The 21,555-nt window shown below is 39.5% G+C and overlaps 1 protein-coding gene across 1 annotated transcript; it reads right to left on the minus strand.

The window, feature by feature from the left end:
* Nucleotides 1-344: 344 nt before the first annotated feature.
* LOC101844413 (vomeronasal type-2 receptor 116-like) lies at nucleotides 345-19,610 on the minus strand. Its single transcript, XM_040751451.1, has 7 exons — nucleotides 19,427-19,610; nucleotides 9,926-10,412; nucleotides 5,206-5,497; nucleotides 4,060-4,869; nucleotides 3,131-3,358; nucleotides 1,803-1,926; nucleotides 345-1,270 (listed from the first exon to the last, which is right to left on the minus strand). The coding sequence occupies exons 1-7, from the start codon at nucleotides 19,608-19,610 to the stop codon at nucleotides 345-347; spliced, it is 3,051 nt and encodes a 1,016-aa protein (XP_040607385.1).
* Between the last annotated feature and the right edge of the window lie 1,945 nt (nucleotides 19,611-21,555).

Here is a 21,555-nt window from a genome sequence, read left to right on the forward strand (position 1 = left end):
GGGTATAGAATCAAAACCCAAATTAGGATCTTGTGCCAGACAGTTAAAATGCTTTTGGACGATGAGAGATGCACTCTCACCCTGGACTCTTGGGGGAGGGTCTAGGCCCTGCCCTGGATGAAATGACAGACTATGGACACTCCCCATGGAGGCCCTCACCCTCCCTGGGGAAATGAGGGGATATTGGAGGGGTTGGTGGGAGGGCATGGGAGGAGGGGAGGGAAAGAGAGAGGGACCTGGAATTGATATGTGAAGCAACCTTGTTTCTAATTTAAATTTAAATTTAAAATAAAAATGCTGTTGGAATGGCTTATAGAATGTTATTTAATTAAGAATGAAATGAACTAAGTTTGAAGAACATTTCTCTTAGAATGTCCTTTGTTCCTGATGTGATGAAGAAAGTTCCTATCTGGTCTTGACAAAATAATATAGCACTTGGGGACAAAAATGCAGCCAAGAAACCCTGCACTGGAAACCAAGATAGAGAAGACTTCCATGGCCACCATGAAATTTCCCTGGGTGCTGTGGTAGACAGGGAGGAAGGTTATCCAGACAGTGAAAAACACCAACATGCTGAATGACAGAAACTTGGCTTCATTGAATGTGTCAGGTAGGTTCCTGGACAGATAAACCATAATGTAGCTCCCAAGTGCCAAGCAGCAGAGGTATCCCAGGACACAGTGGAAGGCAACAACTGAGCCCTTATTGCACACAATGATGATGTGCCCATGTTCAGAGTGAGAATCAGAATCAATAAAGGGAGGAGAGGTGCTCAGCCAAAATCCACAGAGCACAATTTGGATGATGGTACAAATGGGAATGATAAAGTTAGGGGCCCTTGATGTCATTATCCACCTCACAATTCTCCCTGGAACAGTGACCTTGAAGGCCAGAACCACAGTAAGAGTTTTGGCCAAGACTGTGGAGAGAGCCACTGTGAACAGAACTGCAAATGTGCTCTGCTGCAGGATACAGGTGACTGTGTTGGGATGGCCAATGAAAAGCAAGGGACAGAGAAAGCAGAAGGTCAGAGTGATGAGCAAGATGTAAGTGAGACGCCGATTGTTGGCCTTGACAATGGGAGTGTGGTGGTACTTCACAAAGACACCAAGAACACTGGCTGTAAGTACAGAGAAGCCCAGGGCCAAGGAGGTAAGTGTCATTCCCAAAGGGTCTTCATAGGCCAGAAAGGTCACTGTTTTCTGAAGGCAGTGGTTCTGCTCTGTGTTTGCATAATGACTTTCTGGACATCTCACACAATGATCCATATCTGGGCAGAAGTGAAAGTCATCATAAGTCAATGCTCAGGTTTCCTTTTTGCTCTAAACTACCTCTCAGCTATTTAGAGTGTTATCTAATGCAACTCTTTGTTGTTTCATACTCTAAAATCAGTCCTCCACACCTCACCATTCCTAATTCTCTATCACTAATTATTGCAGATGGTTACAGCCCATCTTCGTTACTGGTATATAAACTGAGCAAGTCTGTTCTTTTCCTGATCCAGTCACACATGATCTTGGGCTACTGGATGGTCAGTGACATGTGGATTTTCTTTCATGGCTGTGAACTACTCTCAGTGCTTCTCTTTTTTCTCTTTCAAGGCCTTCACATTGGCTTCAGTTTTGGGAGTAGCCAGACATTTCACATTTGTTTCATTTGCCATCTTGGCAAAAAGCAAACTTAAACTTCCAAGTCAGTAAAAGAATTTTCTCTGCTGTTCTGTGATGGAACTTGTCCATCTGCTTACCTACTGCAGAACAGCATAAAAAGATGAGAAATTTTTCAATGAGACTGCCATCTACCTGTCTCATTGGAGATTTCATTGGCTGGACAAGTTGTACAGTCAAAGCAACAGTTAGGCTTCCCTTCCTGGGGGGATTTTCTGAATCCAGGACCACAGCTCTCACTGCACACAGAGCGGGGAATCTGAGAATTAGACATGTGTTAACAAATGCTCATAACTCTATAGATTAAATCATGCAATAAAACTATTTAAAATAGAACTACTGAGTGATAAATTTTATATACATAACTGAAGATGGTTTATCTGTGCTATTCATCAACAGGTCCATGTGTTAAAAGACTTGCCCCAAAGACAGCTATTCTATTGCAGAATTGTGGAAATTGTAAGAGGTAGGGCTAAGTAGGCTCAACTTAGCTCATTTAGAACATGTCTAGAAGGAAATGTTTGTGACCCCAGACAGATGTTGTCTGTGTACTTCCGTTCTACTGAGGTGAACAGCTGTTTTCTGATTTTTGATGCTTAATCTCCATAGTCACCCAGACAGAATTTAGAAGTTAACACAGAAACAAATCCTTGGGAGTTTCTATGAGGCATTTTCTACATTAGGAAACTTGATACTTGAAGACACACTCTGGAAGCATGTGGCATCATTTCAAAATCTATTCTCCCATACTGAATGAAAAAGAAACTGGCAGGGAAAACTATGGATAAAATCAGAGCCATTGGTATATACTGCTCCTCCAGAAGACCAGAGTTTGTTTCCTAGTACCCACATTCAGTGGCTCATGCAATACATTCTCTAGAGGATCCAACATTCTCTTCCGAATTCTGCAAACACCTGCATTCATGGGACACATCCCAACAGTAATGTATGCATGACTTTAAATGACATAAAAGAGATATGAGCAGTGACATTCATTTTTCCAAGCTTCCTGAATGTGGAAGTGTATGATCTGCTCTCTCTAGCTTCTGCAGGCATGTATTTATCCACTATGATAACTACAACTCAATCTGAGAGAAAAATTAAAAACTATCCTCCTTACGTTGCTTATAAACGTTTTAAAGGCTTTAAGGGAAAAGGCCAAATGACCATGGATAATATTTCTTAAACTAAATATCAAATTAATCCTACTTTTAGGATTTTCACACAAAAATAAATTCTTATTTAAAAGGCATTGTATTTATGACATGAAGTAAGTATCCATGAAAAAATATATTTGAAAATAGTCACATTGATAAGAAAGACATGACTTAAAATCCCTAATATTGGCAGTTCTTTTGTATATATACATAGACCCTGAGTGAGCAACCAAGGGTCATTTCATCCATAAACATATTTGTATCATTGATATAGAGATCAAAAAATTGAGATAAGATCCAACCCACCTCTGTAAGTCCTGTTGGCCATTTTATCATATGCTGAGACAAAATCAGTTGTTGGCCCTGTAGCGACTTTGGAGAAAATCTTCCAACTTGCACAGTTAGTCCTATACCTCTTGGAGAACTCCAGAAGTTGAGAATATCATACTCTGCATCTACTTTCCGTTTCAAATCCAAAACCACATTGTCTCCAGCACAATTTTTGATATGAGTATTCTTTAGAAAGGGATGAAGCTTTAAAAAAAATGAAGGGTCCTATGAAGAACTGGATCCCAGAGACATCTAATAGACGCAGAATATTTAAAGCCCCACATTGTCTTAAAACTCATCTTAAACCCACCTATTAATGGCATTGAATCAAAAAATACTCTAGGAGAATGGAACTAACATCATGTTTCTAGAATGTCACTCAATTTGAATAGGAAACACTGGCAAGAACACATTGAAAAGGAAGTAATAAATTTTGACTCAGACAAATCTCAATTTCCTTGAAATTCTAGGTACCTACACACATTTATTTCAGAACTATAGTCAGAGTTTCTGTGTACAAAACCTGAGTGTCATGACCCAGAGGATAATTAAATCACCACTTAGGTAGCAACCACTGTAGTCACATGTAACAGAATTTTGACATGTGAGAATTTAGTCCTGCTGTATCTGCTGTGAGAAACATTGGGGGGCTCTGGGGTTTTCATACCATGAGAATATTATGAAATTTGTAAAACGAACTAGGTGTTTGCTTATACACATTCCCTCTGTGCTAATGACACCCTATTCAGTGGAGATAGTGGTGTAAGGGTCTGTACTGATTTCTATGAAACCTGGTCTGTGCTACTTGGTTAAAGATAATAAAATCTGCAATAGTGTTTTAGGTCTTTTATAATACACCAAAATGCCATGCTGCTATAGTTAAAATACACAGCAAGGGATATTACCTGCCAGGGGTAGACATTTCCTTCCACATTCCTGGGAGATTGAATTTGTACTTGACTAAACATCATCTCATGAAGACTGTGAGCCACAGCATACACAGAATTATATATATTATAACTCTCTTCAGTCATGCCCATTTCCCAATTTTTCTTAGGCAACTGTTCCAAGGAAGCATTGGGTAGACAGATACCCACAATTTTACAATCATGTTGAGAAAAAGAACAATTGAAGTTTTGATGCCACAAAATAGCAAGGAAATTGTCTTCTGGGTATTTGAAAGGATTAACTGTCTGCATGAAATGTTTAAAACCAGGAATTTTTGCATGATGGTGTGAAAAAATGAGACCTGCATGGAATGAGTCAACCAAGAACTCATGTGAATGAGAATAGGAAGGAGCATGTAGTCGTGATTTCAAGACCCAGACTTTCATTGTCAGTAAAGTATGTGATAAGGTAAATATTAAAAATTTTAGGGAATCATAGTCACCATAAATGATAATCACATTTGTCAATGATTCCAGAATCTGCACACGAGTTTTCATGAGAGAGTTGAGAGTGAGAAACTGAGTGTCTGGAATCATTTTTGCAAAAGCTATGCACACTTTATTTCTGTCCATTTCTCCTCTCAAATCAGATAGAATCTGAGATGCCTTGTGGTCATCTGTGAGGACCAACCCAACCCAGGTCCAGTTAAAATGAGCCATCATCAGAGCAATGCCAAATGGAAGAGATGTGTCTGGGGATGCTATTTGATAGAGAGAAGAAAACTGGCCTCGATCACTCAGGATGGCATCAAATGATCCAAATGTAAGCTGAAGGGAAAATCAAATTGTAAACATAAGGAAGAATAAGGGCATAAAAGCACTTTTGCTCCTGTATATCCAGCTGGAAATAATAGGGACAACAGTCTGCTCATACTATTGTAAAGTCTTCTGTCACTTCCTGAGAGTTTTGCAGAGAACTGCTGACAATGCTGAGTTCCAAAAATTCTCTATCAACTCCAGCCTCTTCCTCTTTGCCCTAAGCAAAGTATTTGAGGTTGTATCACCAAATGCTTGACTCTTCCATTTGAAAGATGAGTCATTCAAACCTCTCTCATTTACATTTGGAGACATCTGGTTTCTTACTCCTTACAGCCCCTCCCTCACCTGTGGGAATTTGTAGAGATCCAGCAGTCTCCCAATATGTGAGGATGTTGCTGATGATGTTCCTGTAAGCACAGCAGCTACCTTACTTTCCCTTCTACAAGTGTAATTAGGAATGATTCTTCTCTGTCCTGTGAGCCAAATAAAAGCATCCTGCAGGACATTCCATTCATTGTTTAGAGCATTATAGAGATCAAATCCTAGAGATATGTTGGGTAAAAGATGTGGGTTCCTGTTGATCTCCTCAGTGGCAAATAACAAGGCCAAAACAAACAAATAGTTATTTTCCAGAAATCTGCATAAATAGAATACCAACATTTTATAGAACAGTCTTACCACAAATACTTGCAACTTTGGTTCAATGGCTTTTTTATTTGAAGTTTGGGTTTCCACAGACTAATATTTTAACAATTTTACATGAGTATTTGGAATCACAATGGACATAGTATCTAGATAGTCTAAACAAAATCCTTGAGTGAGTCATTAATTTGGTCAAATGGTGTTTTGTTTATCTGACTTTCATGTATGGGTACACCACAAAATACTCTCTGTGAATCCATACCTAAAAAAAAATACAACAAATCTTCGGCTGCCTTGGATATTTAGTCTCCATAATTATTTTAAAAACAATGTTTTTTGTGAAGTGGGGTTTCTCTACACAGTTCTAGCTGTTTTGGAACTCAGTGGATAGAATAGGCTGACTTCAAATTCACAAAGAACCATCTGCTCTACATCTCCAGTGCTGGGATTAAAGGCATACTTCACCACACTCAGTTGAAAAACAAACCTATCTTGATTAACACACCTATTTTACTAATACAAAGTACTTTTTGTTAGTTTAAATGTTTTTCAGATGGAGTATCATCATGTAGTCATGGTTTGCTTGGAATTCATCAAGTAAAACAGGCTTGCCTGAAACTCAAAGCTAATCCCAGTGCCTCTGCCTCCTAAGTGCTTGGCTTAAATGATGAGGCTACCATGCTTGGCCCAAGGCAATGTTTTGTAGAGTATCCAGGTAAATTGAACTCTGTATGATAGCAGTTAAATATTTATTTATAGGAAATTTTAATTAAAACATAATTTTATAACATTCTACCTTCTCTTTAATTCCTCCAGACTATCCTTAGTTCCCACCTTCCATCTCCTTCCATGCCCACTCTCAATCAAAGCAATAGCCTCTTCTTCAGTTATTACCATTACATATATGTACATATGTATACGTATGCACAAATATGTAAAAGCAACTGACTGAATCCCCACAGGAAGGAGGCTATCAGATTAGATCTGTCCTTCAAAATCAGACTTCTGTGTCCTTAGGTGGTACCTTTGCAATAGGAGCTTAACTTTAATCTCTGAGAAGCAACCATGTGCAGCAGTCATACTCTATACATTTTTGGAGTCACTTAGACTACACTGATAAACTACTGAAAATGAGATTTCTTGTTCTTGGCACTGGGACTTTTGTTACAGTCTATGGTTTTTGTGGAAAGCATTGTCAGAGCAAGTAGCATACACTTACATGTATTGTGCATGATTTTAGGCAAATATACAACAATAAGGTTCCTTGAGGCTTTTTCAAACAACCTTGGTGTTATTTGCCCTGACCCCGCTTCCCCTTGTGTTTTGACCTCCCACCATCCTCCCCAGTTGGAGCATCCCCTACATATTTTTCCATTTCCCACCTCACATCACCCTCATCTTGCTATTCTCCTCTCAAGCCTGCTCATGGGCCTTTTATACTACCCTGGTTCTTGCGGTAAGTCATGTTGTAGAGTTTCATCTGAAGATTTGGAGCAATGAGGTTCTAATGAAAGAGAAGATGAGATTTTGGGCTTTCTGAGCCTGGGATATCTCATTCAATAAAATATTTTCTAGGAGCACCATTTAACTGCAAATTTTTATTTATGGCTGAATAGTTTTCTCCTGTATATGTGTACCACATTTTCATTATCCATTTATCTAATGAACATTTAGGATGTTGCAATTCCCTACATACTGTAAATGTGGTCACAATGATAGTGGCTGAGCAAATATGTGTGGAGTAGGACCTTGATTCCTTTGAGCAGATGCTGAGGAATAGTATAGCTGGTTCATGCTGTAGACTTAATTTTAAGCTTTTTATGGTTCTACACAGAGTTCTAGACTTGCTGAGCCAATCTGAATTTTCACTAATAGTGAAAGAGGTTTTCCCTTTCCTCCAGCCTTAGTTAAGTTTCTAATGTTGTGGTAAAACTCAGTGGTCAAAAGGAAATTTGGGAACAAAGGTTTATTTCCCTCTTATAGCTTGTAGTCCAGGATGTCTGGCAAGGAACCCAAGACAGGAACCAACTAGAGCCCATGAACAAATATTGCTTACTATCTGGCTCTTGATGAATTCATCAATCTGTTGTTTATATATGCCAGGACCACTGGAACAGATATGGAATCATCCAAAATGGGCAGGAACTTCCTCATGAATCATTAATCAACAGACTATACCACAGACTTGACAAGACATAAACCTGTGGAGGCATTGTCTCAATTAAGATCCCTTCTTCCCAGATACACATGTTTGTGTAAAGGAGTCAAATATAACCAGCAAATCCCACAACTGTGCCAGTATTTGTTATAAGATGTTTTATTGATTTTATCAATTCTTATCCAAATAAGATGAAACCTCATAGTTCTTCTAATTTACATATCCCCAGTTGCTAATGATGATGAACACTTTTGATGTATTTCATAGCTATTTTTATTGTTTGCATTGAGAAATCTGCTTAGAACCCTATACCATCTTATAGCTGTATCACATGATTGCTTAACTCTTTGTTTTCTTTTTCTGGATATTGATTCTTTGTCCCACATATAGCTGGCAAAGATTCTCTCCTATTCCATGGCTTTCTTTTTTGCCCAATTGCTTCTTTTCCTTACAGAAACCTTTTACTTTGATGAGCTCCAGTTGTCAACTATCAGTCTTAATTCCTGGGGAAATAGAGTCCCATTCGTTAAGGTTTTCCATATGCCTAAAACTTATAGAGCATTGCCTAAATTTTAGTCCAGGAATTATAATATTTCCTGTTTTAAACTGAGGACTTTGATCCACTTGGATCTAATTTTGTGCAAGGTAATAGATAAAGGTCTAATTTCATTTTCCTATGTGTGGACATCAGTTTTGCCAAAACATTTGTTGAAAAGACACCATACTATCTTTTCTCCAGCAGATTTTTGCCTCCAAGTCAAATATCAGGTAATTACATTTACAAATACTCAAGCTTGGATCTTCTGTTTTGTTTCATAGGTTTACATCTACTTTTTGTGTCAGGATGATACTGTTTTGTTTCTATAGCTTTATACTGTATCTTGAAGTCTTGGATAGGAATACCTCTTCAACATTATTCTTGCACAAGAACACTATAGCTATTCGGAGATTTTTTTCCTAGGTCCATATGAATATTAGGGTTTTTTTCTATTTCTGTGAAGAGTACTGTACATCTTTTGATTGAGATTATAACAAATCTGTAAGTTGCTTTTAGTAGACTGGTCATTTTTATAATAATAATTCTATAGATCCATTAATTTGAGATATCTTTCCATTTTCTAGTGTCTTTCTCAATCTCTTTTTACATAGATTGGAAGTTTTAATTGTAGATGTCATTAACCTCCTTGTTTGGGTTTCTTCCAAGGTGTTTTATTTTATTTGAGGCTGCTGTGAATGGGAAAGTGTAATATATGGTAAGTATTCCTTTATATGTGACTGAAAGCCTTTAATGAGCAGGGTGAAATCCCTATAATCACAGACCTTCAATACAAGGTAAGGGACTGGGGATAGGGAAGGATCTTCCTTTTAAAAGGAAATAGAATGGATGGATAATTATGGATATCTGTAGGAAGCTAGCAGGAGGATCAAACAGGGAGAACTGAGAGAAGAGGAGTGAAAGGAAGCAAGGAGATACACCAAAACTATCGGCCATTTGAGGAGTCATATGAATACTACTACAGTAAATACATACAAATATGAAAAAAGTTGAAGTGGAATCATCAAATAATGGGAGATACAGCAGAACCCCACCAGGATATCCCTCACTACCAGATGACACGTCCAGGGCAATGAGTGGGTTATATCTCATTGATTTGGTGCCCAAAGAGGCCACAAGGAAACCCTCAAACAATCCAGGCTATTCCCAAAACTGCTCTCACACTTATCGCAAGAAGAAGCTGTAGGAGTCAATGCCACAAAGCTACCCGCCCAATAGGGCGGGGTCAAGGTAGAGATAAAAGGAAGTGAAAGGAAAAGGGGCTTCCCTTTTTTTCTGCTGGAAGCCAGCCACGCTTCTGACTCCCAGCTTGTGCAACTCTCTCTCCCTCTGGTAAATAAATATATTGTTTTCCCTATATAGTATCGAGTATCGTTATATCTGGTGACAGGAGTGGATTGGAATTACAGCCCACGCCTTGGAAAACACCTAAAATCGACATCCCCCAAGGTGAGTGCTAATTGGCACCTCAGCGGGGCTCGCCCCCGCCGCGGAGGCTACATTGCCACGGTCTCCACTGAGTTCGGAGCTCCGCCACTCTTCCCACGTGTGCTGTGGGGCCCACCCCAGTCTGCCGCTGCGCATACCTGCAGCTGAACCGCGAAGAGAGGAGTTGGCCTCTCCGCGCGGAGCTGTTTTCCCTTCCCTGCAAGCCCTGCTGCCCCGCCGGCCGCTGCCGCCTTGGCTGCCAAGCTGTTCAGACCCTCTGCCGTCCAGCGCCCCCACGCTTGCTGCCCACAGCTGCCGCGTGCTGTTCGCCCGTTCGTGGACACCGAAGCAACCCTGCGCGGACACAGTCAGCCCCTGCGCATGACCATTGGGCGTCCCCCGCCGCCGGCACCTGCAGCGTGCCCAGCAGCAGCTGCGGCAGCAGCAGCGCGCCCCGCGGGCCCAGCGCCATTGTTCCTCGGGGCCCCTGAGCGCCCCCGGCCACCGTTCCGCGCCCGGAGCTGCCCCCCCCCCGCCCCCCCCACGATCGCTCCGCGCTCCCGCCGCTGCCCAGCGTTTGGAACGGCTGCAACTCGCAGTTGCAGACCACCGCAAGTCCCAGCCTCCGGCACCCCCCCCCCCTGCCGACCGCCAAGCCACACAGAACCAGGGACTCTCGTGCCTGATTAATTCTACATTGCACTGCCTCAGCAGCTACCAGAGCCATTGCAAGCTCCACTGCTGTGCGGTGAATCTGCCTGCCCGAATCTGTTCATTAAGTTTTCACAGGTTCCTTGGGGAGAATCCGATTTTCCGCGGAGAGGTAGCGTTTGGCAGTACACCTCCGCCATCTGCTGGCCAAGCACGGTAACTACAGGTATTTTAATTTGAGATAATAAAGGAGGTGAATTTTTCCAATTTAGGAATCACCGATTGATGGTAAGAACATCTAGTTATAACATGGCAGATAATTTAACACTGCAGGATTTTAGAGATTTCATTAACAATACGATGGATTATGCAGTAAAACACAATTATGATATTTTTCATACGTATATGTGTGCCATGCTTGTGATTAGTGTATTAATATATATAATCACTTGGAAGAAACATGAGCTAATGTTTCAAAAATTAGAGTCAAGAATTCAGGAACAAATGGATTTGGCTACATTTAATTCAATGTCTACTGCATTTATGGTTAAGACTGAGTCTAATCAGATGGAACTTTCCAAATTATCAGAGTCAATTCAAAAGTTAGGGTTAAAAATTCAGGAACAAGGAGATTTGGTTAAATTTGACCAGGACAACCTTCGAGACGCATTCAATTCGATGTCCACTACATTTATGGCTAGGATGGAATCTAACCAGGAGGAATTTTCAAAATTAGCAGGGTCGATTCAATCTATGTCTGATAATAATGGCAATCTAGCAGATCGAATGTGTTTTCTGGAAGGAAAAATAGATGCCTTTGGAGTTTTTAGGGAGGATGGTATGAAAAGCTTGGAATCTCATTTAACTGAACAATCCAAAGAGTTAAAACAATCTTTAAAGCAGAAAATCCAAGACCTTAATGAACAATCTGAGGACTTGGGACAATTTTTAATGGAGGAAATAGAAGACCTCAATGAACAGTCCAAGGAATTGGAACAATTTTTAATGCAGGAAATACGAGACTTAAAGGATGATATGGTTGCAAAATTTCAATCTTTAGAAGATACATCCTCTGAAATATCAGAAGTTGAGTCAATGGATGCTAGGCCACTAGGATATAAACGAAATACGGCTACTAGACATCCTAAGGTGGCCTTTCCAGTAACTGTAGTAGAAAGGTCATCATCACGGAGGCACCAATCTGGTTCCACTACACAGAAATGGGAACCTATTCCCATGAAAGATATGAAATCCATTAAAAATGCGATAATGACTTTTGGGGTCCACAGCCCTTATGTAAAACAGTTACTAAGTACATGGGCTACGACCAATAAGATAACTCCCTCAGATTGGAATGATTTAATATCTGCAGTGTTGGACCAGTCTACTCAAATACGGTGGAAAGCTTTGTGGAGACAGGAAGCCAAGGCCCTTGAACTTCAAGGTTTGAGGGATGGATTTGATGCTTCTGAAAGTAAGATTATGGGGGAGAAGCAATTTTCTGACCCGCAGGTCCAAGCTGGTTATGATGAGCGTACATTTGATTTATGCAAAACAGCAGCACTAAATGCTTTGGATAAGGTTCGTGAACCAGGGGAAAGAGTTGAAGCATATTCAAAAGTGATACAGGGTCCGAGAGAAAGATTCTCTGAATTCTTACAAAGATTATCCAGAGCAGTAGATTTACAAATAACTGATCCTAATATTAGGCGACTTCTTACAGAATCGTTGGCTTATGAGAATGCAAACCCACATTACAAACAGATACTGTGGCCATTAAAGGTAAGATCAGCACCATTGGAGGAATGGGTCTTTTTTTTTTCCAGTTTAAATTTAGATAAGAATCAAGGTTGCTTCACAAGTCAGTTCCAGGTCCCTCTCCCATTCCCTCCCTTCCTCCCGTGCCCTCCCCCCCCCCCGTTATACCCTCATTTCTCCAGGGAGGGTGAGGCCCTCCATGGGGGTGTCCATAGTGTGTCATTTCATATAGGGCAGGGCCTAGACCCTTTCCCAAGAGTTCAGGGTGAGAGTGCACCTCACATTGTTCTATTGGAGTCCAAAGTCCGTGTGTAGGAATGGGTCTTATGTACAACTAATGTTGAGTATGACAATCCAGAGGCAGGAACTTGGATAAGAGAAGCCATTTCTAAAGGATTTAGGAGGAATCAGGATGAAATACGGCCTACCCAAGAGGAGACACCAAATTGGGTTGGGGAAGCAATCTCTAGAAGTTTCAAAAGACATCAAAACTTTAGATGTTTTAATTGTGGTAAAATGGGACATCTGAGTAGGAATTGTAGACAACGCATTCCTAGGAATAATGCTTCTACCAGGAATGTGTCAAACAGAAGGCCTCAACCTCCTGGTCTCTGCAGGAGGTGTGGAAAAGGCCAGCATTGGACAAATGAATGCAGATCCACAACAGATAGACAAGGTAGATCTTTAAAGCCAAAAATCGGAACTCAGGGGCTCAACCGAGCCCCAAAAAGAGAGATTATCCGGTCATTCCCAGTGACAGTGGAGGACAGCCTCACCCAGGACAATTAGAAGATCCACTGCCCATTGTAAATAATACGGCACTGGACAATACATTAGCTCCAGAGGATGAATCAATTAATCAGGAGGAGATACAAAACATATATTTTGGCAAACTTCTATACAATATCATAGACCCAAGCTACCAGTTAAGGTAAATAATAGGGTGATTTATGGATTACTGGACACAGGAAGTGACGTCACTATCCTTAATCAGCAGTCCTGGCCACACAACTGGGCTTTAAAAGAGGTTAATGTTCAATTCTTAGGGATTGGAACCCTATCTGAAGTTAAACAGAGTGTTAGATGAATTGACTTTATTGGGCCAGAAGGACAGAGAGGAAGGTTAAAGCCATACGTTGCAGATATTGCTATAAACCTCTGGGGTCATGATCTACTCCAGCAATGGAATACACAGATTAACATTCCTCCTGTATCAGCTAGGAATTACAGACAAGCTTTTAGTGGTACAAAGAATATAGTGAGGCAGTACAGAAAACAGATGCCAAATGTACAGGCTGTACAGAAGCAAGATGCTAGTGCCAAAGCAACAGAGCAACCAAAAGCTCTACCCTTAAAATGGCTGACAGATGAACCCGTCTGGGTGGGTCAATGGCCTATGACATCTGAGAAGTTAGAGGCTTTGGAGAAGTTAGTTCAGGAACAGTTACATGCTGGACATATTGAGGAATCAACTAGTGCATGGAATTCACCTGTTTTTGTTGTCAAGAAGAAGTCTGGTGAGTGGAGAATGGTTACTTATCTTAGAGCCATCAACAAGGTAATTCAGCCTATGGGGGTCTCTACAACCTGGGATGCCATTACCTTCTCTAATTCCTAAGGATTGGCCAATTATAGTTATAGACTTAAAAGATTGTTTCTTCACCATACCGTTACAAGAAAACGACAGAGAAAAGTTAGCCTTCACGGTACCTACCTATAATAATTCCCGTCCAGTACAGAGATTCCAGTGGAAGGTACTACCTCAAGGTATGTTAAACAGTCCAACTTTGTGTCAATATTTTGTGAATAAACCTCTAGAAATAATTCGTAAAAAATTTCCACATTCGTTAATATATCATTATATGGATGACATATTATTGTCTGATTCAAATAAGGATACATTGGAAAAGATGTTTGAAGCAGTAAAAGAAACTTTGCCTCGCTGGGGATTACAAATTTCCCCAGAAAAAATACAAAGAGGAGATTCTATTAACTATTTAGGTTATAAAATAGATGCTCAGAAAATTAGACCACAGAAAGTACAGATTAGAAGAGATCGTTACCGGACTCTTAATGATCTTCAAAAACTATTAGGTGAACTCTCTCAATTACAGACAATTATCGGTGTAGAAGGGCATGATTTGAAACACTTGAAAATGGCTTTAAAAGGAGATAAAGATCTAAACAGCCCACGAGTACTATCAGCTGAGGCTGAAAAAGAATTAGAATGGGTAGAAAAGAGAATATTAGAAGCACATGTGGACCGTGTGGATCCAAACCTGGATTGTATTCTAGTTATTTTACCATCTAGAGAATACCCCTCAGGAATATTAATGCAGAGGGAAGACATCATACTAGAATGGGTATTTCTGCCACATAAACAGAATAAAAAATTGAAAACATATATTGAAAAGATCTCTGATTTGATATTAAAAGGTAAGTTAAGGCTTCGTCAACTGACTGGGAAAGATCCAGCTGAAATTATTGTACCTTTAACAAATGATGAAATTTCCTCCTTATGGAAAGATAATGAGTATTGGCAAATAACTTGTAGTGACTTTTTGGGAACTATTAGTAATAACTATTCCAAAACAGAGAGAATTAAATTCATAAAGAAAACAATTTGGATTCTTCCACGTATCGTGAGACAAACACCTATTTCTGGAGTTCTTACCTTCTACACGGATGCAAACAAATCAGGTAAGGCAGGGTATAAATCAGGAAATATAAGTAAAGTAGTTCAAAGCCCTTACAACTCTGTACAAAAGGCAGAGTTATATGCCATTCTCATGGTACTTAAAGACTTTACAGAGCCTCTCAATATAGTCACGGATTCTCAGTATGCGGAAAGAGTTGTCTTGCATATTGAGACTGCAGAATTTGTTCCTGATAGTACAGAATTAACCTCATTATTTTTACAATTACAGGAAACCATCAGAAACAGGACTCATCCTATATATATAACACACATCAGGTCCCATACAGGTTTGCCAGGTCCTCTGGCACAAGGCAATGATGAAATTGATCGTTTGTTAGTAGGTAATGTGTTGGAAGCTTCAGAATTTCATAAGAAACACCATGTCAACAGCAAAGGCTTAAAGAAGGATTTTTCTATCACCTGGCAACAAGCCAAAGAAATAGTAAAAAATTGCCCCAGTTGCTCCTTCTATAATCAAACTCCATTACCAGCAGGTTGTAATCCTAAAGGTATTCATAGAAATGAACTTTGGCAAATGGATGTATTTCACTTCCCAGAATTTGGCAGTTTAAAATATGTACACCATACCATAGACACGTTCTCAGGATTCCAATGGGCTACTGCCCTCAGCTCTGAAAAGGCTGACTCTGTTATTACACACCTCTTAGAGGTGATGGCTGTTATGGGTATACCTAAAACGATAAAAACTGACAATGCTCCAGCATATGTCTCCAGCAAATTGGAACAATTCTTCAAATATTATAATATAAAACATGTAACTGGTATACCTTACAATCCCACAGGACAAGCAGTGATTGAAAGATCTAACCGAACCTTAAAAGAGATGCTTCATAAACAGCCGGGGAGAACAAAGACCCCTAAACACAGGTTACATAATGCTTTACTAACATTGAATTTTCTTAATGCTGATGAAAAAGGACAAACTGCAGCGAAAAGACACTGGACTACAGAGAAGACTTCTGAATTGAACCAACCAGTGTATTTTAAGGATGTTATGACCTCAGTCTGGAAACCAGGATATGTGCTACGTTGGGGAAGGGGCTATGCTTTTGTTTCCACAGGAGAAGAAAAGCTTTGGATCCCATCTAAATTAATTAAGATTCGATCAGAACAGAAAACGTCTCAGGAGGAGGAAGGATGACAGCTCATCTACAAGGTCTGCTAAGCATAAGGAGACCTCATAAAAGGAAAGAGAAGTATTCTGTTTGTGTCTTTACAGGACAATTAGAAAATCCTAGGTATATGGATACCTAAAGAAGAAAGGATAGCTACTCAGAGGACCACCAAACATGCAATAATGTGATGTGTTATCAATGTCTACATCTCTGTATTGTGTTATTATAATTTCTATTTCTTCCACTTCTTAATATGCCTAAGTCCCAATCCATTTAATTATTGCTGGCTTTGGAGTTGGATTAGTTCTCCTGCTTTAAACCCAAGCATATTGTTAAAATGCAATTCAGACTTTCTGTATTATATCAAAGAGCCATTGATATAAGACAGAAACAACATCAAAAAAGATATACATATATGGGGACTGTCATCTGTGTATATTTGATTTTCTAAAACGCTAATCTCCTTCATGTGTATTATCTTCTTTAGGGTTGCCTTTCCCAGTATTCATACACATTGAAGTTAAGAATTTCTGTGCTAACATTAATATTTCAGTTGTTTCTAGAGACAAAGGAATTTCTTGACAGTGATCTTCAACTGCTTCAGAAAGAGAATGTGGATTCACTTCCCCCGACTCCGCCTGATTCGACTGGATACATCTAAACTGCCCCACATCAATCGACCCCACCTGACAGGCACCATCCTGAAACCAGCTTGGAACTACATCACTCGACACATCGTCAGGCCAAGGAACTGATACAGTGCATCTTCTACAATCTGATCAGAGCTTCAGACAAGAGCTTCAATCAAAATCAGAAATCTAATCCGGAATTTCAGTCAAGCCTCTCCTGCAAAACGACCTATTTAAGACTCTTGTTATACTAACAATTTTTTCCCACAGGTCCCCATGATTGTCATCGTCCCACTTCAGCAGGAAGTAACTTTGAGAATTCCACGTCCCCTCTCCCTACTATTGACATAAGAGGATAGTTTACACCTGTTAGTGTAATTTGCAATTATTTTAGGGTTGGAACTGGAAGGAGGTGTTCAGACTTAGGCATCCCTTTCAGATAAGTTTAGAATTCAGGTGGAATGGATATGTTTAGTTTAGGATAAGTAGATTATAAATTAAGTATCACCCTCTATGTATATATGTTGTATATGTTTGAGTTTGTATCAAATTTAAATCTCCTATTTAGACTAAAAGGGGAATTGTAGGAGTCAATGCCACAAAGCTACCCGCCCAACAGTGCGGGGTCAAGGTAGAGATAAAAGGAAGTGAAAGGAAAAGGAGCTTCCCTTTTTTCTGCTGGAAGCCAGCCACGCTTCTGACTCCCAGCTTGTGTGACTCTCTCTCTCTCTGGTAAATAAATATATTGTTTTCCCTATATAGTATTGAGTATCGTTATAAGAAGCTTCTCTCACAAGGAATCTATGGGTATAAAAACATGACACTTGCAGTTGTTCCATAGCTCTATCCATTAATTAGAATAACTGTAGTCGGTTTTCCATAATGCCCATGATCTATTTATGCTCAAGTGTTTTACAACTTTGGTAATGTTGGGTATGGATGGATTCCAGCTCATGGAATGGGCCTTAATTGTGTGACCTTAGTTGAAATAAAAAATTATTCCTGGATCAGGTTTGGTGGCCATACTTAAGCCTAGCAATTCAGAAGTGGATGCAGGAGCATCTCTATGAAGTCAAAGGCTACATGAGTCTACATAGCCAGTTCAGACAGCCAAAAATACTGCCCCAAAAACAAACATCAAAATAAAACAGAAAAAGAAAAAAGATTCCTGGACTGGTTAGTTCAAGAGATAAATGCACCTGCTGTCAAACCTGACAACCTGAATCCTACCCTGAAGACCAACATGGTAAATGAGAAAAATACCTCCTATCAGTGGTTTTCTGAATTCCATACTTTTGCACCCTGTCTCCCTGCACACGTGTGTGTGCATACACTGTACTCACACACACACTATGGAGTAAACATTTTGTACACTGTGAAGATGTGTCTTTGTCAAGGTACCTTTTGATTGGTTTAATAAAGAGCTAAATGGTCAATAGCCAGGCAGAGGTATCGGCAGGAACTGCAGGAACAGAGAGGACCCTGGGAAGTAGAGAGACAAAGAAGCCAGCCAGACAAGAAACAAGTCAGATACACAGGATGCAATAGAGGTAAAATCCACATAGTAGAACATAGATTAATAAAAATATGGGCTATTTAGGTTACAGGAGCTAATTGGGAACAAGCCTAAACCATAAGCCAAACTTCCATGATTAATAAGAAGTTTCCGTGTCATTATTTGGGAGTGAGCTGGTGACCCAAAGAAAAATCCAATTACATACATACATACATACATACATACATACATTCACATACAGATACACCCTACACAGACACTGACACATGCATTCCCATAAATATACAACAGATATGCATGTATTCATACATCAGAAGAAGTCTGCCAAAGAATACCTAGTGACCTTTCCTATCCATGAGCTAAAAACTTAGAAACACTCAAATGATTCAGCAAAGTTGATTTTCTGAGCAACACAATGAATTACATTGACCAAATTCCACCCTTTCTTCCGAAAGTGAAGTGCACACAAATGGTAATTTTCCAACCTTTGATTCCCACCTGGACCCTGGTTATGCACTTCTGTTTTGCCATTTTGTGTTCACGTATGAGTAAAAACTATATTTTTCCATTTCACATCCTTAATACATGAATTTTACAATCATATGAATGCCTACATAGAACAAAATGAATCTTACTTCTTTTAAAATATTCCTATATGGTTATTTTACTTTTCCAGGATTATTAAATTCAACCAATTTTTCTGACACTATCTCCCCAATCTTTCATATTTAATACTGACTTAAGCACACCTCCATGGCTATCATCACAGTCAATGTGTGCATGTGAACATGTCTTTAACAATGAGCAAATATATACTGGGAACTTTTGAATAAAACAATTAAACTAGGCAACATTTAAAAAAACAAAAGGAGTAGCAGACAAACAATTAGATAAAAGCATGAATCATTAATGGCATTTTATGGGAAATAAGAAAGTCTAACTCAAATTTTCAGATTTCTACTCCCAAATCAGTAGTAGCTAGCATAGGTGATGTTGGTCACCCTCATGGCGCATAATGAAATTTATAATCAATGCAATCATTATCAGCATTTCTTCTCACAGGTGCACAACTAACTTTGAAAGTTTCTCTAAGTACTTTTAATAAATATTCCTTCTGCAGAAATAACATTAAAGAAATACCAAACCTGAGCAGCTACAGAAAAATGCAGAGCAACGAATGTGGAAAATAAAAGCCCTCTCCTCTCCTTTCGGAGAAGAGAGTGAATGGGAAGAAGTGCTGAAGAAGAGATCTGTTACTAGAAGCAAGGGAAAGTCCAAGTGAGAAGTGCAAAGAATATTGCTCTGAATCAACACTGCTGTGAGAGCAGATAAACACTGCATTATGAAAAGGAATAATTTTTTAAATCATACATACTGGATAAGATAGTATTCACTTGCTTCAAAGTTTCCTCTCGGGTTGGAGTGATAACTATAAAGTGGAACAAACCCAGCAATCAGCACGTTTCCGTCATGGTATAGACCATGTTGCATGCTCCTTATGCACTGAGAGTCACTGAACAGGCACAGACAGACAGGGGTCTGCAGGAGGCAGAAAGTGAAAATCCAAGGTAGCATCATGTCAACAGACATGCCTGACAAGTTATAACCATAGGGAAAATGGGCTCCACAGTCCTCATATATACAGCTATATAGATGGCTCATATGTCTGTGAGCATACATGTTTGTGATTTTATTGATGAATAAGTGTGAGTTCACCACGAATTCTTTCTGATCACCCTCCTCTTGTCCCCTAGAGAATTATGGAATACCTTCTTCCCTGAGGCTTTCCATCTGAGACACTTCATTCAAGATAAAAACAAGATACAAAATGTTTTTTGGTCTTCCTTAGCTGAAGGCCCCATGATTTCATCTAAACTAAATAAAATAACACCTTAGGGATGAAATTCTCTTGGACAGAACTTTTTACCAAGAAACTTTTATGTGTCAGCCACTTAGGATGATGCATAGTATTACATCAGAGGAACTCATACTAGGTCAAACATGAAAGGACCAAAAAATCCCAAAGCCAGGCATAGACTAGTCAAAGTAAGTGGAACAGCCTACAATCTAAAACTGACTATCATCTATGCAAATCTAACTCTCCCAGGATATGAAGAAGTCTCAAAGCGTTTTCTATGAATCATGCCTGTTTATATAACAACATTTAATCCATATGTCCCTGTTTCCCAATATACTCTCTATCTTAATCCTGGGAAAATTAAATTTGAATGAGCAAGAGGGAGATGTATGGGAACTTCTGAAGGAGGGAAGGTAAGGGAGAAATTATGTAAATATATAATAAAGTTGTTAATGCTTGATCTCAGTGTCTGTGCTACTGGTGTTATGTTCAGGAAGCTTTCTCCTGCACCAATTCATTCAAGGGTGCTTCCCACTTTCTCTTCCAACAGGTTCAGTGTGGCTGGATTTATGTTGAGGTCTTTGATCCATTTGGACTTCAGTTTTGTGCCTGGCAATAGACATGGATCTATCTGCAGTCTTCTACATGCCAGCATCCAGTTATGCCAGCATCATTTGTTGAAGATGCTTTCTTTTTTCCATTGTATAATTTTAGCTTCTTTGTCAAAAATCAGGTATTATAGGTGTGTAGGCTAATATCATATTTTCAATTCAATTCCATTGGTCTACCTGTCTATTTTTGTGCCAATACCAAACTGTTTTCAGGACTATAGCTCTATAATAGAACTTGAAGTCAGGGATGGTAATGCCTCCTGAAGTTCCTTTATTGTACAGGGTTGTTTTGGCTATCCTGGGTCTTTTGTTTCTCCATATAACATTGAGTATTGTTCTTTCAAGGGCTGTGAAGAATTGTGCTAGTATTTTTATGGGGATTGCATTGAATCTGTAGATTGCTTTTAGCAAGATTGCCATTTTCACTATGCTGATCCTACCTATCCAAGAGTATGGGAGATCTTTCCATTTCTGGTATCTTCTTTGATTTCTTTCTTTAAAGACTCAAAGTTCACTGGGCAGTGGTGGCACATGCCTTTAATCGCAGCACTTGGGAGGCAGAGGCAGGTGGATCTCTGTGAGTTCGAGAACAGCCTGGTCTACAAGAGCTAGTTCCTGGACAGCCTCCAAAACCACAGAGAAACCCTGTCTTGAAAAACCAAAAAAAATGAATCAAAGTTCTTGCTATACAGGTCTTTCACTTGTTTGGTTAGCAAGATTTTTTATGTTGTTTGGGGTTATTGTAAAGGGTGATGTTTCTCTGATTTCTTTCGCAGACCATTTACCATCTATATATAGTAGGGATACTAATATTTTTAGTTAATCTTGTATACTGCCACTTTGGTTAAGGTGTTTATCAGCTATGGCAGTTCTCTGGTAGAATTTTTGGGTCACTTATGTAAACTATGATATGATCTGCAAATAGTGAAATTGAGAAGCACCTGTAAGGCAAAGGACACAGTCAACAAGACAAAATGGCATCCCACAGAATGGAAAATGATATACATCAATCCCACATCTGATGGAGGGCTGATCTCCAAAATTTACAAAAAAC

The sequence above is a fragment of the Mesocricetus auratus genome, unplaced genomic scaffold (genome assembly GCF_017639785.1).
Source record: "Mesocricetus auratus isolate SY011 unplaced genomic scaffold, BCM_Maur_2.0 Super-Scaffold_100008, whole genome shotgun sequence".
NCBI lineage: Eukaryota > Metazoa > Chordata > Mammalia > Rodentia > Cricetidae > Mesocricetus > Mesocricetus auratus.